Source organism: Thermobia domestica, chromosome 18 (genome assembly GCF_964235325.1).
Source record: "Thermobia domestica chromosome 18, izTheDome1.hap1.1, whole genome shotgun sequence".
NCBI lineage: Eukaryota > Metazoa > Arthropoda > Insecta > Zygentoma > Lepismatidae > Thermobia > Thermobia domestica.
In genome coordinates this window covers 179,701,361-179,728,500 of record NC_137471.1, presented here as the reverse complement: position 1 = coordinate 179,728,500, position 27,140 = coordinate 179,701,361, and the positions used below count along the sequence as shown (strand labels likewise).

General features: G+C 35.8%; 1 protein-coding gene across 2 annotated transcripts in view; it reads left to right on the top strand.

The window, feature by feature from the left end:
* Window positions 1-27,140, top strand: part of LOC145676209 (frequenin-2-like) — a 102,565-nt gene that overhangs the window by 61,307 nt on the left and 14,118 nt on the right. For both annotated transcript variants that reach the window (XM_081747132.1, XM_081747133.1), the window contains exons 5-6: window positions 7,708-7,786; window positions 12,726-12,814. In XM_081747132.1, coding sequence (XP_081603258.1) covers window positions 7,708-7,786; window positions 12,726-12,814 — 168 coding nt within the window. The remainder of the gene's footprint in view (window positions 1-7,707; window positions 7,787-12,725; window positions 12,815-27,140) is intronic.

Sequence of the window (27,140 nt, the reverse complement as noted above, 5' to 3'; positions counted from 1 at the left end):
AAAAATACCCACCTGGCAGCTGGCATAAAAATCCATGTTATGAATTATGTGCAAATTCTCATTGCTTATCATTAATTACCCCCCCCAAAAAAAAACTGTTGCAGTAATTTTACGACAACAGTGTTACCAGGGGCCGCGTTTGTCAAAAGACACCCATTTTACGGACTTGCATTAAATTACCTTTTTATATGGCAACACTGCATCAACTTTGCCACATTTTTGCACCAATGGATAAATGTTGATGCATAATGTACATTTATACAGCAATTCATCCATAGGAAATCAGTTTTCTGCAACTGAATTATGATTTTCTTCATTTTAAAACAAGTAGTATTATGACTATGACCTTTTTAGATATGATATACCAATATTGCTAGTTGTAGATTTACATATTATTATAATTATTAAGCGTTCTGCCTTTTGGCAGGTCCTGGGTCTAATGAGGTTTTTCTTCTTTCCTTCTTAATTTTTAGTTTGGGTCTGGTAATATTTCTTCCATGTTTCTCGATTTTCAGCTTCCTCTTTCAACTCCCAATATTTTCTTCTATTTTTCAAATCATCGATCAGTTGTGGTGTTCTTTCTATTCTTCCCATTCCTTCCATCTTTCCTTCAATGGCTGTATGAAGAAGACAATTTCTTCGCAAGATGTGTCCAATATAATTGTTTTTTCTACGAAGGATGGTGGCTAGAAGCGTCCTCTTTTCTCCTATTCGTTTTAAAACGTCTTCGTTTGTTACTCTTTTTGTCCATTTTATCTTCTTCATCTTCCTCCAACACCACATTTCGAACCTCCCTAAATATTTCTTCTCTTACTTCCGTAATGTCCAAGTCTCTGAACCATAAATTCCAATACTCCATATCTAGCACTTGACCAATGTCTTCCTTAGTCCAACATTAAGGCTGCTAGCGAAAAGTGATTTTTCCTTGTTGAATGCTTCTTTGGCTATGGTAATTCTCGACTTGATCTCTTTTTCCCAGTAGGCATCTTTCGTCAAAATACTTCCCAGATATTTGAAATGGTCAACCTCTTCAAGTAGTCTTTGTTCTACTCTGACCCGTAAGGGCGCATTTCCATGGGATATTCTAATAACTTTCAATTTTTTCCATGTTGGTTTCCATTCCAAATAGTTTCCCAGTGTTAACTATTCTTCCCATCGTGTCCTGTAGTCCTTCCTCGGTTCTAGCTATAATAACCGTATCATCTGCATACCTGATGTTAATGATCTGCCCTCCAATCTTGAAATCACCAATTCCCATTAACGCTTCCTTCATTAAACATTCACTGTAAGTCTTGAATAATTGGGACGACACACTACATCCTTGTCTGAATTCTTTTGCAATCTCCACACTATTGGTTTCTCCTTCATTCAAGGGCATCGTGACTCGCTGTCCTATGTACAGATTGCGAATGAGCCGTCGGTCTCTCCTAGGGATGCAAAATACCTGGGTATTTATTTCCGCGGGTAAATACCCGGGTATTTACCCAAAATGGGTATTTTAGTGGGTATTTTATGTTTCAATTACCAATAAAAGAATTTTATTGCTGTCATTTGTATCACCTGCAACAGGAGCACTAAATAACCACTAAATTAATATTTTTTTCTTGCGATTAAAGAATGAATTTGATATTTATTAAGTAACACAGTACGGATTTCCTAGTTACTGACCGTTATTTTCTTTCTACTTACCTTTGGCTGAAAATAATTGACCACTCTACCCCGTAAATTCTTAGCTTAGTGTGCCCCTGAGGCGTCCAATCAGTTGCACGGTATAGAATTCAATAGTGGACCAAACCAACGCGAAAGTATAAAATTTATGACAAAACATGACGGTGACCAAAGAATGTGTAGTCAGTTGCCACCAAACTAATCATATATTATTATGAAGTATTCTATCTGCCAGCAGCTCCTGGTATTAATGACACGGAATTTAAGTTCTTCTTTAGGTTCGAGTTTGATGAAATTGCTTTCTCCATTTTTCTCGATCTGGCACATCTTCTTGTATCTTTCAATCCCTTCACCAGTTTTTCAAATCACCGATGAGCACACTAACTAAACTATTTAAGTAACAGTGGGATCAACTAAAATGAACAACCACTTTTTCTTTAGGTTTACCAAAGTAATTAATTGCGGAAAATGAATTATTAATAATGCATTCCTATTTTACGGTTCTAAAGTTTAGCTTAAAAAATGTATGTAGTACTGATGTAAAATAACTTTTTTTAATAATTAACAAAACTGAATTGATATTCGAAATACAGCTTCTTACTTTCTTCACGCAAAATAATGTTATTTTTGGTATTTCATCTATTAGACAATGAGATGTACTGAACTATTAATTATGCAAAAAAATTGGACCAATAAGTTTCTTATATTTCACTTCTGGTTTACTGAATTAGCAAATTAAATCTAATTAGGAAACTATATTGTAACATCTAAGTTGTTGATATAGTTATATCAAAGTAAAGAAACTCGACTCTAGTAATAACCTAGAAAATATTTAGTAACTAAACAAATTACACATTTACTAATTTGCCATTCTGTAGAAGTAATTATATGATTACGAAAGTTGTAGAATAATCAAAGTAACTGAATTTAATAAATTGTTCGATCAAATTAGTTACTAAATATGCCGTTGAAAGAAAATGGTCAATAAAATAAGAAATAATACTTTGTAAAGCACTTAAGTAACTAAGTCCTGATTTTAGAAGTGTTCACTAAACGGACTTTAACACTACCAATAATGCTTTGTAAAAGTATTTATTGGAATTTAAAATATTAATGTGATAAAAAAACGTTAAGTTGTATAGTAACTAAGTGAAGGTAATATTTATACCTTAAATTATTCAGTATAGAAAAGCAATTAACCCATATCATACTCGAAGCATTATAAATAAAACTATCACAAATTTTACTGTTCAACTTAGAATCAACCGTAAGATGAGAGTAATTCTTAATTATCAACATCACTATCACTCGTTTCTTTATTTTTCTGCTGCCATTTTTTCCCCTTCCAATGTCTCTGGTGTCTTGTTCTGTTCCATGCCAACAGCTGGTGACTTCTTCCTTATAGACCCTGGTTCTGAGTGTTGCATCCGTGAAACTTCAGGTAATTTCTTACTTGAAAGCTTCCAGTTATATGGAATATATATCTTAGTTTCACTGCCCTCTCCGATGATAAACAATTTATCGTTTTACTATGGTCCAACTAAATGTAGAGAGAGTTCTTTCTGTGGCAGCAGATGTAACAGGAGCACTAAGGATTCGAATGGCGACATCAGCTAATTCACTGATGCCTCGAAACCTCTCCACCAAAGTAGTGAGGTCATTTGTTCCATTCCGTCTCACAAAAACTTCCTTTCCCATATTCCTTCCTTGTCTCTATAGTCAGTCAAATATGCTCTCAGTAAAATAGGATTCAACCCAATATGTTTTCCAACTTCACAAACGAAGTTTACTTCATCACGCAATTCTTCAGCATTCAATTTGCAGCCCTGAAAAGTGGGATTGAGGAGATCTGCAGCCAGATGAATTGGACCCAAGCCGAACTCACTTCATTCTTTAAATTTTTCCATTATTGATTACTCTTCTGATTTTGAAAGAATTGACTATGGTAACTGTTCTGTCAGAGTTTGATGAAGGCTCTGGAATTTTGAGTGCATCTGAGGCTTATTTTACTCGAAGCAATTAATCAAATCCACTATAGGTTTCAAAATGGCTGCAAGGTTTTCAATACAAACCCAGAATACATAATCAACAATTCTTTCCTTGACTTCTGAAAGTAATGACAACAATTCCTCACTCACAGCGAGCGTCTGAAGCCTACTTTTTTCGATAAGCAAACTTTGGAGGTAGTGTAAATGGCTTCCCCATATTGTTTTTCCAAGCAATTTTAACGAAATTGTAACCCTTTTCTCCCTTGAGATTTGTGTAAATAGTGCTTGCAAGTGATGTCTATGTTTGTATTAACAACATCAGTTTCACTTCCCAGTAATGTCTTTACCGAAGGACATCCGAGGATGTCAGAACAAAGCAAATGGAGATGAGCGAGACAACCCAAAGATACTATATTAGGATACTTCTGTTTTACTAATATAAAAGCTACTTTCACGTTATACGCGTTGTCTCCTATGATTACTAATTTTTTTCAGGGTTATATTGTTTACAGAACATTCATAATCTCTTCAGACAAGCAATGTACATCTTTCGACAACGCAAAATCAACAAAAACAGGTTCAAACTTTGAAATTACGAAATAAATGATACATTCATTTTTCAAGTTAGTCCAATCGTCATACTGTAAATGTAGATTTGGAGAATTCCTCTAACTTCATTTTAATTTCCTCTTGCATTTCACTGTGTAGAGCATCCAAGTAACTCGCAACCAGGCGATACCTTGATGGGAGAGCATACGAAGGACGAATTTTCTTTTAAAAATAATCAATCCACAAAGGGTGATCAACAAGTGACAGAGGACACCCACTAACGAAGATCGCTGTGGCAATGTTTTCGTTCAACACTTCCTGTAATACTTCGATAACGTTCCATACGTCGGTATTTGTTTTAAGAAACATCAATATTAGATTCTATCTAAACTTCTAAATAGTAACGTTGAACCTAAGAAGCCATAAAAAGCTAAGAAAAGCCTGTACATTTTATGGAAATTGATGTAATGTTTTTTTTTCAGCATATTTTCATATAATAAATGCGACTACATCAAGTATATCGAACTCACTTTCTCCTTTCATGATAAAATTACTCTAAAATGTCCTTTTGAGTTCGAAACTAGTAGATCTAGGGCACACTTTTTTCATGATTAACTTGAAGTCTATAATGTTCGACTTGGAAAGATTTTGATAATTTTGGGTGTCTTTATTCAACTAGTTATAGCCTCTGAGATGTAATGCTTTATATCCATGATCCAGCTTTCGTTTATCTTTTATTTGTGTGTCAGGTGTCTGAGTTGTTTCTGTGAAACATTCCTGAGAATTTTAAAATTTCAAAATTGCACTTTTCAGGAAAACCTCTTGGATTGAAGGAGTCTCAAATAATTTGTTCTCAAATAAAAATATACAATAACATGATAGGGTTCTTGAAAATTGGTGGCGTATTGCAGACTTTACATTTAAAACTGGGTCTGTCTCCCAAAGATTCGACAAATAGTGTTTATATATTATTTCTATGCTTGGCCAATCTAAGGCTTGAAGTCATACTACGATTTATTATTTAAGTCTTGGTGTGAAACTAATCCAAGTTTTAAAAAGCCGTTCACACCTTTGTAAAGAAAGGCAATGGTTGGATAAGTATAGTAAAATAGCCCAAGATCAATCTTGAGACAAGTGGATGTTAATGTAGGTATCCCAAGGAGACATTAATCCCTCAAGTTTCAACTCGTAATTCTGATTCTCAATCTGATTTGTTCGTGAGCGATGACGTAAAATCGCAAATGTGGTGTGAATTATTTCTCAAGATTGGCTTGATCGACGTTGATAAAACTTTGATGTACATATAGGTGTACACAAGGAGTTCGTCTGAAAAATGTAACAACTCACCCCCACCATTTTCCGCTTTCAAAACATTCGATTCAATATTTTGATTTCCTCTTTACCTATGAAGTTCTTCGAGGAAAATTATTTAAAAAAAAATAGATTTTAGATATCACTTTAACCTAGAATAGCATATAATATCCAAAATTGTACCACTGGTGCGCCATAGTTAACCCGCTCCGCACCTGAAATGGGTAAATTGTTAATTAGTTTGCATATTTATAGTGAATGAATGAGACATCACGCTCGAGAGACCCCCCAAAACAGAAAAACGTCACCGGTATGGTTAACAATTCTTAAAACTTCATTATAATTGAACTTTTGTAAAATACCCATTTTTTGGGTAGGTAAATACAAAAGGGGTAAATACCCATTTTTTATTTACCTACCCACTGGGTATTTACCCGACCCACATCTCTAGTCTCTCCAGTTGAGCCTAATTTCTTCAAGTATTTTAAAAAGTTTCTTCCAATTGACTCTGTCGAAAGCTTTTTGTCAGTTACATATGTATAATTCTATATTGAAATGTACCTTATATACGTTTAGTCCACTAACTTTCACGCACTATTTAAGCGCACACTTTGATTGCAATTCATTCTGGCTGCAACATCTCTATTAAACTTTTGAAATGAAATGAAAATGATTTTTTTTTTATTTGGCGTCCAAGGCTTTTTCCTTACGAGATGATTGATGATTAATGAAAGGGAGTGATTATGAAAATAAATTTTGTGTGTTCTTCCACCGGGAATCGGACTCAAGACTATGCAGAGCACAGGGGCACGCCCTAACCACTTGACCAACAGGGAGAACACAATATATATAGGCCTATATATATATATATATATATATATATATATATATATATATATATATATATATATATATATATATATATATATATATATATATGTATGTTCTACAGACTTTGGTACAAGTTAGTTGTAAACCTGGGCCCCCGCAAAATCTTCCCAATCGGGCCCCGCACCACCGAAGGCCGGCCCTGTCAGTCACAATAATATTGTTGTAAACCTTTGAATCATCTGATAACAGTTACACAGAGAGCAGTGCTTCCATATGTTTTCTTTCTCTGTTATTCTAGTGTCTTAGCACATATGAACAGAAGGTGACAGAACTGTTGCCTATGTAACTCTTGTCAGATGATACACAGGTTTACAACAATGTTATTGTGACCGATTACAGAAAACACAGCATTATTCGTTACTTGGCACGAGTGCCAAATATACTTCGCAAAGCCTTGCTTATATTAAACGATAAATACTAATGAAAATTATCCCAGGTAGTAAAGAGTTATTTGTGATATGCCCGGAAGGCGATGTGATTGATGCTGAATTAACACACAACTAACACGCTAAAGTGGTAGTCATTTTGTGTTATTTCAACACCTCATTTTTTACAGTGTACGCCTATCCTATTTCCTGGCTTAGCCTGCTTCGGGGCTCTGTCTGGGAATCCTAACCTCAGCCGCTTAGCCAGCTACGGGGCTCTGTTGGCCACTTAACCCACCTCTGCTTGCTACGGAGCATTGGTTCCTTAATTCCACTCCACTTAGCCTGCTACAGGTCTCTGTTGGAGATCCTGTCTGCGATCTTAGGGTCAAAGACCACCTATAACTAACCTTTGCTTCTAGAGAGATCAATTTGTATAGTATTTTGTGAAAATACTTTTATAGTGGAAGCTTTTATAATAAAACTGGTAGTGGGAGTCGATTCCGGACGCTCTTTTTATTAAATGCTCTACCAACAGCCTATATGGGAGAAAGTTTCACAATATACTTTCCCTTATTTGTAATGAGAAATTTTTTTTATATTGAATTTCATTTGTCTAACTTGACGAACTCGCGAGATACAGTATTTCTGAAGGACATGTGACCTTCCCTTAGAGGTCACCCCCCAAGGGTCACATGAGGATTCCCCTTAGAATGTGACCCTTGCGGATACTGATGTAACACAAAACATAAATTAGCCCATGTCCTAAGATAAGCAAAATCGGTGTAGCAGTGTAGGGGGAGTAAGTGGTAAAGATTTTTATATATAAAATAGTGTTTACATTAATAACAATCATCGTATGTTGATTTGAATGTTGAAAACTTACTTTTGTTAAGGATATTCCTTATCTTTTGTATCTCTTCTTTCCAATATAGGATGGTTCTATAGAATTTGCTGAATTTCTAAAAGCTATGTCAATAACATCGCGTGGAAGTATGGATGAGAAACTCCATTGTAAGTAAAATAATTATATTATTTTTTGAATTCTATTAATTCGCATAAATTTCCAGCTATATAGTCATTAACGTGCAAAATATTCCAACGTTAGACAAATGCTGGTTAAAAATTGTCATTGAAAATTATAGCTCAATCAAATTAGGATTTTGGTTTCCAAAAATTAGGGGAAAGCTGGAAAAGTTTTTAATTCATTTGGGGCATTCCAAGAAAGAGAAAACTGAGTAGCATCATTTTCTGAGTGGAGCTTCCGACGTTATAGCCCCCCTCCAAAAAAAAACTGCCAAAATTTTGGCTTTTCAAATTTTTTTCTTCAGATTTTTATTTACATAACTACTGCTTCCACACTATATCTCCGAATTTTATGGTTAGTATGTTATTCTCTTCAGAATAAGGCAAGCTTTCAAAAAGAATATGGAGTCGATCCGTATCACATGTGAAAAAAGGGAAATTGGGGAAAATTTGGGAAATTTCTCTGCAAAAATTCCCTTTTTTGAAGTTTGGGGTCCTCTGGTCCGGCCTTGGGTCAAAGTATGCAAACCTAACAGAGTCTGAAAAATACTTTTAAATATTAGTAATGTTTTTGCCAAATATCACTTCAATATCTTATATAGCAACCGGGAATTTGTTTTTCCAAATTTTGTCTCAAAGTAGTAACTAATAAGAATAGTAATAGAGATAACGAGGATCTAAAATTTCTGGACCGAGTAATATTCATACAAATTTGATGGTTAATACGTTATTCTCTTTAGAATGATGCAATTTTTAAAATCCGATATTGTTCATGTCCCTATGACGTAGAAATAAAGGAAAATTTGGACAAAAATCGGGAAAATTTCTGTAAAAAAATATTTTTTGAGATTTAAGGTGTTGTAGAGCGACCTCAAGTAAAAGTATGCGCCTCTAATACACATTAGAAACTACGTTGGTAATACAGCTTAGAAGCTACGGGTTGTTGGTAATGTTTCTATGAAATCGTTCTAATATCTATATAATGTAGTCATTAAAAATATTTCCCAATCGAAGAGTCTAGAATAGAAACGACGAGGGTCCAGCATTGGCAGCGTTTTGGAAAGGGCAAATAAACTTTCATGTATCCTATACTTACCATTGTAGACTTGTATCTTCTGCCGTGTTCATTGAAAAACTATCATTGCTTTTTGCCCTGTTAGTTTATGATATAACAAAAGTAAAAGGCTGAGCTACCACTTGGCATATCTAAAAAATAACAAAAAAATTTAACCGTAATCTTTTATCCTCTAAACACTTTGATTCTGTTTGGAGTACATAATCTCACATTTTATAATGGCTTTGTACGGATTAACGCTGACATCATTGACCACCACATTGTCGGAGTAGGTCGCTCTATTCTACTACGCTCCGTCAAAATGCTTCTCACATGGTTCATTTTCAGATGAACGAAGCCAGTAATCGTGAAAATGAAATAATTTAAAATGAAATAATTTGTTAAAAGGAAAAAGAAAAATTTATCTTCATTAAGAAAAAGCAGTTAATATGACGCAAACACTGGTTTAAAGAATAATATAGAGAACGATGAATACAAGTATGTCAATACAAGAAGGAAGAGCAATCAAATAATTCAGTACATGAATGATCAATACAACGATTTTTCATTTGCAACAAGATGGACCGAGACTGTCCTCTTCCAAATTTTCATGTGCTGTTTTGTCTGCATCCAACCCCTCGTCCAGGAAAGGATCAAAAGTCAATCGGTCTTCGGTGTCGACATCCTCCTCGTAGGAATTGACGTCCAATTTGATATACTCGTCTTGAGATGAGGAATTGGTTCAAGTGTGTTCTTTGCACTGTGAGCAGATGATTGAGCATTTCATCCCTGCTTTGCGGCAACAACAATTTTTCTGACAACCTTTTGTACAAGTGCAAGAAATCTTATTCAGCAATTCTTGGAATGCTGCTGGTTGGTCTGTCGTAATCGCAAGTTGACCATGTTTCGTGATCTTCCATCCCCACTGTTCACAATTGAGGAAGTTGTTTTTGCACACTTGCACCTGAAAATAAACTCTTAGAGAATGCTGACGAGCAGCTGCCTCAGTGGGAGGCAAACATGCCAAATTGAAATGACCTTTTGAGAAATGCTTTATGGAAGAGTTCAAGGCGTGTCTCATTTAGTGATTTGTTACTGCCATCAGTGTACATTGTCACAATAAACTTGACTGTTGCTTGATCAACTTGATCAGGAGTGGCGTAAGGATCCACGAACGCTGCAACTGTTTCCTGTAGGCTGCTGTTCTTCTCAAACGTTTTGATGAATTTTATTTTTCCCTGTCTGAAAAATGCAGACATGCTATCGCAACCACTGAAGGCATGTAGGAACAAAAGATTCTCCTTTGCTTCTTCAGACATCCTACAGTTACTAGGAGTATATATCAGAGGGTCTTGTTGCCGTTTTCCAGGTTTCAGTAAAAATATGTTGCCGTAGGATTCTGGCTGCTCCGGAGCCGCCAGAAGAACCAATAGGTCGATGTCCTCCCCAACAATGAAAACAGTTCCACCCTGTTCAGCGAAATCAATTGCGGTGATGACAATCAATGGATCAGCATTTTCAATAGCCTGCTTGACATGCAAATCTTGAGCTCTCATTTTAACAATGAGCATTGATAACAAATTCTGGCCATTTGATACGAACTTTTCTTGAGACATCGTTACCGTTATAGTCTCGTCAAACATGACTGAAGCTGATGGCATCTTACAAACTCTTACCAATATGTTCAGTTAGTTAACAAAACTATTATATAGTTATTAGTTATTAAAAATAAACGTTGCTTTTTTCAGTGATTTATATTTATAGTTTAAGTTATCTTTATTTGATATCTAGCTAAAATACTCGTTTTTGGCAAAGGAAAAATATTTTTTATTAAAATCTTTAAAAGTAAACAAATATGAAATATTAAAGGTGAGAAATATCTTCGACTTAGTTGTTAATCCCTATCGATTCTTGAGCCACATGGCATACCCATTCTTCTAACTAATAGTGTAGGGTTAAAGCAAAACTACTAAAAATTCTGAAAGGTATGCAACCTGCACGACAAAAATGGTAGTTGTGTTGCATATCTCGCATGCTTTATGGCTTACTGTACACAAACGTACTCTTATTTATAATTTTTGTACAAATTTTGATCCTCGATGCTCCCCTGAGTCAAAATTTAAAAAGAAAACGCTTCTTACGTGATTAGATCTTCTGAAAGTCTTCAGTTTACACAGCCTGGCGGCTCAAGGTTACCCATTTCCATGCGCAAACCCGATGACACACAGACAAAAAAATTGACAGACACACAGAAACATATTCTTTTATATATGAGTTGTGTTCAATACTTTTTGTCCCTCACATAGAAGATATGTAGGGGTGCGTACGAGACAAGATTTGTGGCTGTCTCGTCTCGAAAATGTGCTGTAAAAGTGATGTCTCGACTCGAAAAATGTATGTTTCTCTATTGGAAGAACCGTGTTTCGACTCGAATTTTGTCAGGAAAATCCTGTCTCGACTCATCTCGTGCGCATCCCTAAAGATATGTCATTTTCCCACATAGTCTTTCCTCACTGTACTGCACTTCTCCCATGTATGTTCTAGAACACGAATACCAGCTTCAAAAAAGTCTTGATGGCTGTGGTAGAAGGCATTCTTTCACAGCCTGCAAAACATGCTCATCATCAACAAACTTTGTCCCTTGGAGGGGCTGCTTAAACTTGGATAACAAGTGAAGATCACTTGGGTCAAAATCTGGAGAGTAGAGACGGTGCTCAAGTAGGCAAACCCGGCATCAACAATACGTGGGGGACTAATGTCACTTCTGTGAACAGGATCATTATCCTTCAGCAGCAGCACTTCCCTGTGTAGCATCGCTCTGCGTTTCCCCTTGATTGCTTCCCTAACTTTAAGAATCAATTGTGAATAATAATGACCTGCAATTGTCGTTTGGTTCTGGAGATAAGCAGTAGGCCCTTACTATTTAAAAAAATCGTAGCCATAAGCTTATCAGCTGATGACATTGTCTTCAATTTCTTGGGGGAGAGGAGGAGGGAATCATGGTACCGTCTGTTGCTTGGACTCTGGATCGTAATGATGTATCCTGGTTTTATCTACGGTTACTCATCTAGCAACAAAGTTAGGTAGGTGTTTCTTAAACAAGGCCAAATTTGTCTCTGAACTGTTGCCGCAGATGTACTCTGTCACAATAAATATGCGCTGTTGCAGCGTATAGTGTATATCTGTTCATTTATTCAGCCATGATAAGGAACAAAAACATTTAATGTAATTCCACTTAAGGCCGCGTAACTTTTTAAGCACGCTGCTATAAATTCAAATAATTCTGAATATAGCGACGCTTTATGTTGAATTAGACTGACCAAACGTACACTCATGTCCAAAATGATTGTCGCATATCTATAACTGTCTTCTTGTAAGAATATAATTTGATAATGATTTTGCAGAGTACTTTTAATACTGATATTATGTGTATAATCGGGAAATGTATATTTGTGGTAAATTTCATAGGAAAAGAATTATAAATACGAAAATTAGAATGAATAAAACAAAATGTTACTGAATGGACAAGAAAGTTTTATTTTCATTTTATTGTTATTATTTACTGCTCTTTAGACATGAAATTTACCATATACATGTCCTTGCTGATTATACACATACTAACATTATAAGAAATAGCGGGCAAATTCGTTATCAAATTATATTCCTATAACAACATATTCATAGACATGCGACAATAATTTTCGACATGAGTGTACATAAAAGATTGATAACTTTTTACTTTGTAGTGTGCTGCAAGAATTATTCCTTATCACCTACCTATTAAAATAAAAGATAATACGCAATATTCAATTATATAAACTCATCATTTTATGTGGATCGTTTCTTTTTAAATCTCTTTTCTTTTGTTTTCAGGGGCGTTTAAGTTATATGATTTAGATGGTGACGGCTATATTACAAGAGATGAAATGTATGACATTGTGGATGCCATTTATCAGATGGCTGTAAGTATGTTTTTTCAGATTCATAAATTAAAAAAAAAAAATAAGGAGTTAGATTAGAATCGACTCACCTCATGCAGCTAAGTACTAAGTTGAATATATTATTAAATGATGTTTGCTTTATCAATACTCTTTAAAGTACCTGTAAATAAAATGTTATTCAGAGTTTGTGCAATAACTGTAGCATTGTAGTAATATTGAAGAATTAATCATTGAATACTGGATTGGATCTGTAGAAGGTCCCCTGATAATCTTTTCTTGGCAAGTTTCTAGGTTTCAGCTTATGGATTTCTGAAGTCAGAGAGGAATTTTCGATACTATATTTTTATTGAGCATAAATGACTACATAAAAATACATAGGTTGTATAAGTTCTCAAGTTTTCGAACTCCCTGGTATCCCAGAATTCTTTCCCTTATTACAAACATTTATAAGGCATATATAACACAGACAAACCTTTTATCTTGAAATGCATGTTACATATCCAAGTTTTTTGTACACATTGTTATTTTGTTTGTACAGGGCCCAGTGACGTAACAACAGCGGAATCGCACACCATTTGCAGAAACATGTACTCAAACCACAAGAAAGCCCAATATGTCTTCTGGTATCAGAGACATAGTCACCAAAAACAGTCTAGAGACAATTCCAGACGGCATACCACAGACAGCCAGCAAATGTTAAAATGAAATGAAATGAAATCTTTAAGTTTTACGTCCCACGGTTATGCCCGTTAGGCTAAAGGAGACGGTGATAATGAGTAATGAATGAAATGGTGGAATGAAGAAAGTTGAAGGAAACGGGAAAACCCCGAGAAGACCCACGTACACGGTGTTTGTCCACCACAAAGTTCACTTGGCAGGGGCTGGGATCGAACCCGGGATCCCAAGCACCAGAGGTGAACGCTCTACCACTGAGCCACCGCGGCCCTCCAGATGTTAAAAGCATCAGGTTATGGTATGCTAAATTTAAGAAAACAAGCAGCGTTAGTGATCTCCCTAAAACAGGCAGGCCAAGAACTAATGTGCGCACTCAGACAGTGAGACATGCCTTCAAGAGAAGTTCCAGAAAGTCCGTCCGCAGAGCCTGACGTGAGTTGCAGATTCCTAAGCACCGCATCCTGCATAAACATCTTCTTTTCCGTATGTACAAAGTCCAGATCTTGCAGTCTCTACAACTAACGGATTACAGTGCTCGTTATGACTTTGCTGGTGCCATGCTGTCTGAAACTGAAAAAGATGCAACTATCTGAAGCGTGTCTTTTCTCAAATGAGGCAACATTTCATTTGAATGGTGTTGTCAACCGACACAATGCTACGATCTGTGGGTCCAAGAATCCCACATTGTGTTTGAGACCATCAGAGACAGCCGTCAGCTGAACCTGGGGTGCGATTTTATGCACAATAAAATCAAAGGACCTTTTTCTTCAGTGAAAAGACGGCCACAGCCAATACCTATTTTAACATGTTGTAGTTATTTGTTGTGCTACAGATTCACAACATTCCGGACATTTTCCAACAAGATGGTGCGCCACCTCATTGTGTGTTAGGTGTCCATGAATATTTGGATACAAGATTTCCGTCAGTATGGATCGGACATGATGGTCCCATAAACTGGCCTCTGCGATCACCGGAAATAAAAACTGGATTTCTTTCTTTGGGATTATTTCAAGGACTCGCTTTAGTAAACATAGGGATGAGCACGAGTCGACCTAAAACTCAATTCGATTTGAGTTTCGAGTTGAGCCAAAGATGATTTTCTCGGGTCGAGTTCCGAGTGGAGTCACTGTTTTGAGATCAAGTTTCGAGTGGAGTCGAGTTTGATAAATTCCTCGTTCGTTCGGCTCGGTTTTGAAATCATGGCCTGATTAGACTGGAAAGCAAAGCCATGAGAAATGTATATTTTAGTGGTGCTCACGACAGAGGTGCATCTCGTCTCGTACTTTTAGTGCATCTTGTGAGATACTTTTAGTGTGTCTCGTCTCCTCCCGATAGCGAGACAATATATTTTTATAACGGAACAGCTTCAAATGTCGTGAACACCAATTAAGTATACACTGTAGTTCTTACCATCAAGGCTGAGATCTGCACGGTCGAATTTTTTAGCCCAAGCAGAAGCCGAACCCGGGTAGTAATGTCAGCCGGCTCGGGTCGGTTCAACTGAGCAAACTGCTCGAGCCGGCTCGATTGGGAAGAACCATCGGCTCGGTTTGGACAAGCCATCGACTTGGCTTACTTCAGCCGATGGGTAGTGCCGCTCGGTTGGATAAGCCACCCACTTAGCTCATGTGAGTCATCGGCTGGAGCCAGCTCCGTTGAAACGAGTTCATCAGCTCGGTTCGACTCAGCTCAACTGAGCCGATGGTTCGAACTGGCTCGGTTGGGGTGAGCGGTCAGCTCGGTTCGACTCGGGTGAGCCATTTGTTCGAGCCAGTTCGGTTTGGTGAGCTGTTAGCTTGGCTCACTTCTCGGTTCGGTTTGACAGTGAATGAGGTGTGAGCCGAGCCGCTCGAGCTGTTGACAACCCGAAACCCGAGTCGAGCAGTTTTGAAGGTGTTTGGGCGGCGCCCTATAACTTTTAACAATTCTTACTCAAGCTGAAATACTTGCTCCTCCGGAACTCAAACCCAGAACCTCGTGACGGATATCCTTGCCGCCTGAAGACTTCTCGACGACCGAGATCAACAATCAACTAGTTTTCAGAATTCAGATATACCTAGGTAAACCGTGTACCTTTCATGGTTATATACGGTGTTGTTATAATAATAATAATAATAATAATAATATTAATAATATTAATAATAATAATAATAATAATAATAATAATAATAATAATAATAATAATAATAATAATAATAAAATTGTGATAGTAGTAGAAGCATTGATAATTATATTGTCTATGTAGAATACTTGAAGAAAGTACTTGGAGAAGAGAGTAAGTTTGGCTCGAATTGGCTTGTTTTGACTCAACTCGACTCGAAACTCGACCCGAATTCGAGTCGAGTTGCAGGAAATTTTTCGAGGCGAGTTCTGGAGTCGAACTCAAAGATGCCTGTTTCGAGTCGAGTCGAGTTACAAAGAAAACTCGCTCGAAGTCACTCCAACAGTGAACGACATCGTAGCATTACGGCGCAGAATTACTGAAGTTATAACATCCTACACTCACATAATGTTGATTAACACGTGGGTGGAATTGAAATACCCCCTGAATATCATTTGGACAACGAAAGGCTCACATGTTCAAATTTATTGTGTACAAAAAATCTTGAATATGTTACACGCAATTCACAATAACAAGTATTTCTCTATGTGTAATATTTTATGCCTTATGAATGTTTGTAATCACTGAAAGAATTCTTGGACATTGCTTAGAATTACCAATTAGGTTGACAGAAAGATGCATCTTTCTGTAAGTAAATATCGAAATACATGCGTTAACAAAATACATGTAATATGGTGTCAATATGATGTGAGATTTCTTTAGTCTATAGTAGAGCTTGCATCCGTACAAAAGGCTATTTCGTAAAGCTTTCCGGCGTGACATTAAGATATCGCGCCAACAGTTTATAGTACTATGAAACGGAATAAATAATGTAGGGCCTATCCATTTGAACTGTGTAGCTGTATCATTTTGTGAGAGGCAGTGATTCAAATGATTCTCTATGCGTTGAACTGGTATGATCCATGACGATACTAGAATCCAATGGTGTTACGAAGGTTAGAGTGCCATATTTATGCTGGGTGAACAGTCTTTCTCCGCAGCTACCTCCGTGAAGGCTAGAATATAGATACAACTATCACTCTGGTAGCCTTTTAACTGCATGACACAAATTTTTATTCCAAATGTATTGTAGTAAGCACTAAGCTGCATTGGAATTCAAGACTCGATGCAATTTTAAACTTACCTTATTAAAAACAATTTAACAACATTTTACTGTGGAAGATTACCAGCAATCATTACCACCGAAGTTGTATAGTTTATTTTCTATTCCCAAATATATATATATATATATATATATATATATATATATATATATATATATATATATACGAGGGCTATCCAGAAAGTAGATTACGTTTTGGAATAAAAAATCAACAAAGTATAGGAAACAAATTTTATTATATACAGATGAAAGCCACACACAAATACTACTTTTCGACATAGTCACCATTCAAATTAAGGCATTTATCGTAGCGATGTACGAGCTTGGAAATTCCTTCGTCGAAAAATTCGGCCGCCTGCGACTTCAACCACTTCGTTACCTCTTCTTGCAGCTGTTCGTCGTCATCAAAACGCTGCATAGCCAGCCACTTCTTCATTGCTGGGAATAGGTGGAAGTCGCTCGGTGCCAGGTCGGGACTGTACGGCGGATGAGGAAACAACTCCCACTGAAAAGATTCAAGAACTTCACGCGTGACATTTGCCGTGTGGGGCCGGGCGTTGTCGTGAATCAACAAGATCTTAGAGCTCAACATTCCTCTGCGCTTGTTTTGAATTGCTCTTCTGAGGTTTTGCAGAGTTTGGCAATACCTTTGAGCGTTTATTGTAGTGCCTCTTTCCAGGAAGTCCACCAAAATCACACCTTTTCTGTCCCAAAAAACAGTCGCCATCATCTTCCTTGCCGACATTGTTTGCATGCATTTCTTGGGTTTTTGGGGAGAACCTGTGTGCCCCCACTGCATTGATTGCAATTTCGTTTCACAGTTCACGTGTTTCACCCATGTTTCGTCACCAGTAACGATGAAATCGAGTAAAGAGTCACCATCCTTATTGTAGGCGTCCAAAAAGTGCAACGCTGCAGCCATTCGCTGATTTTTGTGGTCCTCTGTCAAGATTTTTGGAATCCATCTTGCACAAAACTTGTGGTAACCAAGCTTTTCGCTGATGATTTCGTGCAACAAACTTCGCGAAATTTGTGGAAAACTCAAAGAAAGTTCCGTTATTGTGAACTTTCGATTTTCACGGACTTTAACATCGACTTTTTCGACAAGTTCGGCAGTCACTTTGCTGGGTCTCCCACTTCGATCTTCGTCGTGAACATTGGTTCGGCCATTTTTAAATCTTATGACCCACTGTCGCACTCCACCTTCAGTGATAATGTTGTCCCCATACACTTCACACAGCTGCCGATAGATTTCTATCGGTTTACAGTTTTTTGCTGTCAGAAACCTTATTACTGCACGCACCTCGCAGCTCGCGGGATTTTCAATTAACGCAGACATTTCAAACCGTCACAGTATCTTAACGGAGCACAGCACGAACCTCTCACTAGCACGGCTAGATGCCGACTGAGCTGCGCAACGCTCTGACCCCAAGATGGCCGCGCTAGCCCCGCCCCTAGCGGACACAGACGAAAACGTAATCTACTTTCTGGATAGCCCTCGTATATATATTTTAGTGAAATGTCCTTTCTATGTATTTTCGATATGCAGAGATCATTTAACTTCAGAGGCTGTTATAACTTTGAAACTAACAGATGAAAATCGATGAAATATGTACTGTGCAAACATCGACAGAGGGCATTACTTGGCGTACTCTACAATACCACCAGATTAGTGATGGGTAAATTCCCGGGAAGATATTGTTCGGGAATATTCGCTGGGAATATTCCCGGAAAATTCCCCAAAATGGAAATATTCCCGGAATTTATTTGCAATCACAAAAAAGTGCATTCTCTTACTGTATTGTAATATCAAAGTTAAATTTGTTTTCTTATCACAGTGTATTATTACTGTTGTCTCCAGAGGATTCTTGAAAATGTATATTCTGAACGGTATTATGTTTTTTATTAATATTTTATTATATTTAGAGAGTACGCATAAATGTATATTTACTTACAATATACTTCTATCAAGTAAATATGTCGGAAAAATGCTATAGTAAGTCCACATACTTTTACAGCGCTAAACAGTATAAATTTGTATGTAAGTGGATTTTCTAAACTTGATTCTACTACTGATATTATAAACATATTACATTTTTAAATGTTATAAAGAAATTAGTTTGGTTAACTACCAAAAGACACATGTCTCACCATTTTATCAACATATGCGGATATATATTTTTGTTCACAATATTTGCAAGATACTGACTTATCTTTATAATTTTGCATTTAACATTGCCAGACGACCTTACGATCTTTCTTCCTACCTATTTCTCAAAATTTCATGCGTTAATTCAGATGTAAAAGAAGTCCGAGTATCTCTTCAGAAATTCCAGTCAGAGGGACGTCTATTATTAACGGTGGTTCAGGGTTTATTAATAGTAGTTTATCTCTATTTCTACATAATTCTACATTACTTTACAAAATGGTTCCTTTTCATCATTTGTAAATTAGTTCTTTGCTACTTTTTAGTACAAATGGAAATATAACTTAAAAAGTCATATTATTAGTTATATAAAGTACAGTCAACAAATTTTAACTTGTTTAACCTCCAAATTATTTAAAACCTAGAAGTAAATCATAATAAATAAAAACAAAGCAATTAGTCATATGGTTCTTATAATTTGGAAGATAAAGTAAAGATATGAAAATAAATTCCTTACCGGGAATTTATATGCGAGGGAAAAAACCCGGGAATATTCCCATTTTTTATTTTCCTTCGCACCGGGAATATTCCCACTGTCCATTACTGCATCAGATTGGCAGTGGTATATGTCCAATATATATCGGGTGCACTATTTATAATGTCCAATCGTGACAACGGAGAAACCAAAAAGGGAAGAAAAGCAAAACTTTAACGAAGCAACTAAAGTTCATTCAACGAACCTTCTGATCCTGATGTAAACATTGCAGAATGGTATTAGTCCGCCAGTCATCAGATGATTGGCTATCGCAGCGCTTCTTTCGAGAAGCACATGCTTGTATCCTTCCCGCACGCGACCATATTGTAAACTGTGATTCGCGCGGAAGATGGGTCAAAGCCACCTTCTACGCATGCGTATTCTCTTTTATTGCATTAATTCAATTTAGTTCTTTTTACATATAATGTTGTTTCTGTTATTTAACTGTAAGGAAACTGCATTTCTAATAATGAGCCTTAAAAGCAACAAAGACATTGAAAAACAGCTTACTTAACAATGGACTATTTTCTTCTGCCGCATGGATGTTCCAAGGCTCTTTAACCAATAAAATGAAACAATCACCACGTGTATTTGTTTACATGAGGTATTGAACGTTTCTTGAATAAACTTTATATGCAGCGGGACATCTTATATTAAACAGATTTACGCAACAATGTTGCCAATCCAATAATTAATTAGCTTTTTTTTCAAATGACATTACGTCAGATTATTACATATTTCAAATCAACATGTCAAACGAAATCTTTACATACCATATTTATTATACAGTGTTGCATACTTCAGCAATGGTTTTCATATCTCCGGAACAGCTTGAGATATCGAAGTGCTGTAAACGGCAAGATGATTTATCTGCCAATTGGAAACCACAGGAGTAACTAAACTTTGAGGACTCATCATCGTCACCAAAAATATCAGTGATTCTTTTGATGGATTCCAAGTTGTTATCATAATATAGAACAGCTGTATTCCATATGACCTATTTTATTAATACAATCTGTAGTGGAATTTGAAGTTACGGTTCTAATTCATGACGGACACTTGCTTGCGACGGTGCTTTCTTTAATACTTCTTTCACATTTAACAAGAGAAAATCAGCATCGGAAAAATTACAGTGTACTTCTTTTGTTATTCTACTTAATGCGTGTGCCAGACAAATGACGTACAAGAATGCTTGGTAATTTAATCTTAAGAGCTTTTGCGGTACTTTTTATGTATGCAGTTTGGTCTCCGGCAAAAAAAAAAAAACTATTGTGTTTTACGTATTCTGGTCATAAGATAGTCAGTCATTTTATAGAAAAGATGAGCAATTCATGTACAATTTACTTTTTCCAGAACCTCTGCTGTAATCAAAGAGATCGTGTTCCTTTCTCTCTTTCCAAAGTTCCAATTACAACGTTAGCAATGAAATGGCCTAGAATATAGTAGACTTCATCAATTGGAATCCAAATATTTTTGTCACTCATACTTCTTTTTTTGAAACCATCAATAGTAGTGGTGTCCGCGATATAAACGTAAATCTTCCTGAAGGACGATTCACTTGAAATGTTTGGTTTGTATATTTCTCAAACTACTTGTAGAAGGAAATGTTTTCTAATTTCCATAAAGGAATGTACGCGTTAATTAGAGTATCATTTGAAAAATTATTACTACGCAAATTGTAATTCGTCAATGTTTCAAGAACATTCTGAAATTTTTCACCAGCTGATTTGCATATTCCTATAGATTTATATTTTGTAGTGCTAGTTTGATTAATTAAGGTTTATTTAAACCAATCCCATAGTGCGGGTAGGAAAATTCTTGTTCATGAGCTTTCACGTTGAGAATGGCCTGAAACAAGATGTGTTATCGCCATTATTATTCAACTTTGTCCTGGAATACGCTATAAGGAAAATCAAAGATAGCAACCAGGGGCTAGAGTTGAATGGTATTTACCAGGTTATGGTGTATGCGATTTGGGTACAAAACCTCGCGGCCAGAACCTCTCGGCGACAACCTCGCGGACCTAAACCTCGCCTGGCCAAAACCTTGTCTTCCAAAACCTCGCGCCCCAAAATATCGCCATACCCAAAATCTTGCCTGACCAAAATGTAAATGTTCTAACAGATGATAAGGATGACGGTATAAAAGACGCTGTTTCAGAAAAAGTATCACGGGTATTTGACCAAGTCCCGCGATACCATATGGAAATTCTATTTCTGTATTAGAGGATTTCAATGTGAAGGTAGGGCGACAAGATGCTTTTAAACTGGTTATAGGGAAAGAAAGTTTGCATAAGGAAAGTAATGACAACTAACGGGGTTAGTTTCGTGAACTTTGGAACATCCAAAAACTTAAAATTTCAACAAAAATCTAATAATATTTATGAAAGTATGAAATAATATGAGTTTTTACGACGTCCCTTGATTATGTCCTGTAGGTTAAAGGAGACGTAGATGACCAGGATGAAGAAAATGATCGAATAAAGTTAGTGGGAGGAAACGGGATTAACCTGACAAAGACCACGCACACGATGTTTTATATCTTCTTCTTCTTCTTCTTCTTCTTCTTCTTCTTATTATTATTATTATTATTATTATTATTATTATTATTATTATTATTATTATTATTATTATTATTAGTTGTTGTTGTTGTTGTAATGTGGAATTGCATATTAAGAAACTCATTGGGTAAATTTTAAAGAAAAGTTTCATTCGCGGCGAGGTTTTGGCCACGCGATGTTTTGGGTGGCGAGGTTTTGGCCCGGTGAGATTTTGTCCCGCGAGGTTTTAGGGGGCGAGGTTTTGGCCACGCGAGGTTTTGACCCGGCGAGATTTTGTCCCGCGAGGTTTTGCGCGGCGAGGTTTTGGACACGCGAGGTATTGGCCCGGCGAGATTTTGTCCTGCGAGGTTTTGGCCACGCGAGGTTTTGACCCCCGTGAAGTTAGCGACCAAAAGTTTAATAAATCGATATTTTTTTAGAGTTCTGAGTAGCACTCAAAGAGTTCTAGAGTTCTTGATAGGTTAGACCAATAGTTCTGGGTAAATAAAAATTTTGTAGCGATTTTAAAATTTTGGTGCTAACTTCACGCAACACCAAAAATCTTAAAATGTCTTTATTTTTTTAGAGTTCTTAGTAGCACTCAAAGAGTTCTAGAGTTCTTGCTAGGTTAGACCAATAGTTCTGGGTAAATAAATATTTTATAGCGATTTTAAAGTTTCGGTGCTAACCACGTAAAAACAAAAATCTTAAAATCTCTATATATTTTTAGAGTTCTGAGTAGCACTCAAAAAGTTCTAGAGTTCTTGATAGCTTAGACCAACAGTTCTGGGTAAATAAAGATTTTATAGCGATTTTAAAATTTTGGTGCTAACTTCACGCAACACCAAAAATCTTAAAATGTATTTTTTTAGAGTTCTTAGTAGCACTCAAAGAGTTCTAGAGTTCTTGCTAGCTTAGACCAATAGTTCTGGGTAAATAAAGATTTTATAGCGATTTTGAAGTTTCGGTGCTAACTTCACGCAACACCAAAAATCTTAAAATCTCTATATTTTTTTAGAGTTCTGAGTAGCAGTCAAAGAGTTCTAGAGTTCTTGATAGGTTAGACCAATAGTTCTGGGTAAATAAAGATTTTATAACGATTTTAAAGTTTCGGTGCTAACTTCACGCAACACCAAAAATCTTAAAATCTCTATATATTTTTAGAGTTCTGAGTAGCACTCAAAGAGTTCTAGGGTTCTTGATAGCTTAGACCAATAGTTCTGGGTAAATAAAGATTTTATAGCGATTTTAAAATTTTGGTGCTAACTTCACGCAACACCAAAAATCTTAAAATGTCTTTATTTTTTAGAGTTCTTAGTAGCACTCAAAGAGTTCTAGAGTTCTTGCTAGCTTAGACAAATAGTTCTGGGTAAATAAAGATTTTATAGCGATTTTAAAGTTTCGGTGCTAACTTCACGCAACACCAAAAATCTTAAAATCTCTATATTTTTTTAGAGTTCTGAGTAGCACTCAAAGAGTTCTAGAGTTCTTGATAGGTTAGACCAATAGTTCTGGGTAAATAAAGATTTTATAGCGATTTTAAAGTTTCGGTGGTAACCACGTAAAAACAAAAATCTTAAAATCTCTATATTTTTTTAGAGTTCTGACTAGCACTCAAAGAGTTTTGGAGTTCTTCCTAGGTTAGACCAATAGTTCTGGGTAAATAAAGATTTTATAGCCATTTTAAAGGTGAGGAGCTACTCTCACGCAAAAACAAAAATAATAAAATCTCTATATTTTTTTAGAGTTCTGAGTAGCACTCAAAGAGTTCTAGAGTTCTTGCTAGCTTAGACCAATAGTTCTGGGTAAATAAAGATTCTATAGCCATTTTAAAGTTTCGGTGCTCACTTCACGCAACACCAAATATCTTAAAATCTCTATATTTTTTTAGAGTTCTGAGTAGCACTCAAAGAGTTCTAGAGTTCTTGATAGGTTAGACCAATAGTTCTGGGTAAATAAAGATTTTATAGCGATTTTAAAGTTTCGGTGCTAACTTCACGCAATACCAAAAATCTTAAAATGTATTTATTTTTTTAGAGTTCTGAGTAGCACTCAAAGAATTTTGGAGTTCTTCCTAGGTTAGACCAATAGTTCTGGGTAAATAAAGATTTTATAGCCATTTTAAAGTTGAGGAGCTACCCTCACGCAAAAACAAAAATAATAAAATATCTATATTACTTGGAGTTCTGAGTAGAACTCAAAGAGTTCTAGAGTTCTTGCTAGGTTAGACCAATAGTTCTAGGAAAATAAAGATTTTATTGGGACTTTAAAGATTCGCTGCTAACTTCAAATAAAACCAAAAATTTTAAAATGTCTATATTTTTAGAGTTCTGAGTAGCAGTCAAAGAGTTCTAGAGTTGTTGCTAGGTAAGACCAATAGTTCACGATAAATAAAGATTTTATATCGATTTTAATGTTTCGGTGCTACCTTCACGCAAAACCAAAAATCATAACATGTCTATATTTTTTAGAGTTCTCAGTAGCACTCAAAGAGATCTAGAGTTCTTGCTAGGTTAGACCAATAGTTCTTTGTAAATAAAAATTTTATAATGATTTAAAGTTTCGCGTCTACCTTCACGCAAAACCAAAAATTATAAAATGTCTATACTTTTCGAGTTCTGAGTAGCACTCAAAGAGTTCTAGAGTTCTAGCTAGGTTTGAGCAACAATTCTGGGTAAATAGAGATTTTATAGCGATTTAATATTTCGCTGCTAACTTCAGGCAAAACCAAGAATCTTAAGATATCTATACTTTTTTTAGAGTTCTGAGTAGCACTCAAAGAGTTCTAGGGTTCTTGCTAGGTTAGACCAATAATTCTGGGCAAATAAAGATTTTATAATAATTTAAATTTTGCTGCTACCTTCACGCAAAACCAAAAATCATAAAATGTCTATATTTTTTAGAGTTCTGAGTAGCACTCAAAGAGTTCTAGAGTTCTTGCTAGGTTAGACCAATAGTTCTAGGAAAATAAAGATTTTAATACGACTTTAAGGTTTCGCTGCTAACTTCACGTAAAACCAAAGATCATGAAATGTCTATATTTTTTAGAGTCATGAGTAGCACCCAAAGAGTACTAGAGCTCCTGCTAGGTTACAGCAACAGTTCTGGGTAAATAAAGATTATATAATGATTTAAAGTTTCGGTGCTACCTTCATTCAACACCAAAAATCATAAAATTTCTATATTTTTTAGAGTTCTGAGTAGCACTCAAAGAGTTGTAGAGTTCCAGCTAAGTTAGACCAATAGTTCTGGGTAAATAGAGATTTTATAGCAATTTCAATGTTTCGGTCCTTACTTGACGCAAAACCAAAAATCGTAAAATGATTATATATTTAGAGTTCTGAGTAGCACTTAAAGAATTCTAGAATTATAGCTAGGTCTCACCAATAGCTCTGCTTAAATAAATATTTTATAGCGATTTCAAGGTTTCGCTGCTAACTTCAGGCAAAACTAAAAATCTTAAGATGTCTATATTTTTCTAGAGTTCTGAGTAGCACTCACAGAATTATAGAGCTCTTGCTAGGGTAGGCCAATAGTTCTGGGTAAATATTTTATCGCGACTTTAATGATTCGGTGCTACCTTTACCCTAAAACAAAAATCATAAAATGTCTATATTTTTTAGAGTTGTGACTAGCACTCAAAGAGTTCTAGGGTTCTTGCTAGGTTAGACGAATAGTTCTGGGAAAATAAAGATTTTATAATGATTTAAAGTTTCGCAGCTACCTTCACGCAAAACCAAAAATCATAAAATGTCTATATATTTTAGAGATCTGAGTAGCACTCAAAGAGTTCTAGAGTTCTAGCTAGGTTTAACCAATAATTCTGGGTAAATAAAGATTTTATAGCAATTTTAATATTTCGCGGTTAACTTCAGGCAAATGCAAGAATCTTAAGATATCTATACTTTTTCAGAGTTCTGTGTAGCACTCAAAGAGTTCTAGTGTTCTTGCTAGCTTAAAACACTAGTTCTGGGTAAATAAGGATTTTATAGCGATTTTAAAGTTTCGGTGGTAACATCACGTAAACCAAAAATTTTAAAATGTTTATATTTTTTTAGAGTTCTGAGTAGCACTCAAAGAGTTCTAGGGTTCTTGCTATGTTAGAGCAATAGTTCTGGGAAAATAAAGATTTTATAATGATTTAAAGTTTCGCAGCTACCTTCACGCAAAACCAAAAATCATAAAATGTCTATATATTTTAGAGTTCTGAGTAGCACTCAAGGAGTTCTAGAGTTCCTGCTAGGTTAGACCAATAGTTCTGGTAAAATAAAGACTATATCGATTTTAAAGTTTTGGTGCTACCTTTACGCAAAAACAAAAATCATAAAATGTCTATACTTTGTAGAGTTCTGAGTAGCACTGAAAGAGTTCTCGAGTTCTTGCTAGGTTAGACCAATAGTTCTAGGAAAATAAAGATTTTATCGCGACTTTAATGTTTCGCTGCTAACTTCACGTAAAACGAAAAATCTCAAATAGTCTATATTTTTTAGAGTTCTGAGTAGCACTCAAAAAGTTCTAGAATTCTTGCTAGGTTAGACCAATAGTTCTAGGAAAATAAAGATTTTATTGCGACTTTAAAATTTCGCTGCTAACTTCACGTAAAACCAAAAATTTTAAAATATCTATATTTTTTAGAGTTCTTAGTACCACTCAAAGAGTTCTAGAGTTCCTGGTAGGTTAGACCAATAGTTCTGTATAAATAAAGATTTTATAGCGATTTTAAAGTTTCGCTGCTAACTTCATTCAAAATCAAAAATCTTAAAATCTATATTTTTCTAGAGTTCTGAGTAGCACTTCAAGAGTTCTAAAGTTTCTCATGAAAAGTTAGAACAATTGTCGCAAAATAAGGTGATAAATGGGAAATAAATGTTTCGTGATAATCTACTGATCACACATGCAATCGTTGGAAATCATTAACAAGTATATATCACGTGCCTAATAAAATTCAAACAATGTTACCGAAAGCATAGAAATCGACAATTGCAGGTGCGTGAAGTTGGCAGGACCACTAACAGATCAAATTCTGAAACTTGGTGGAGAATTTGAGTAGAATTTGAGCTCTCAGAAAAACCAACTCCCAGAATTTGGGGTTTCAATTTAAAGGCTCTAAGTCCACGTGCAAAGTGGTCCTGCCAACTTCACGCTCCAGGACCACCGAAAGCTCAAATTCTCAAACTCCGTCCAGATATTCACTAGAATTTGAGCTTTCAAAAAAACAACTCTAGAAA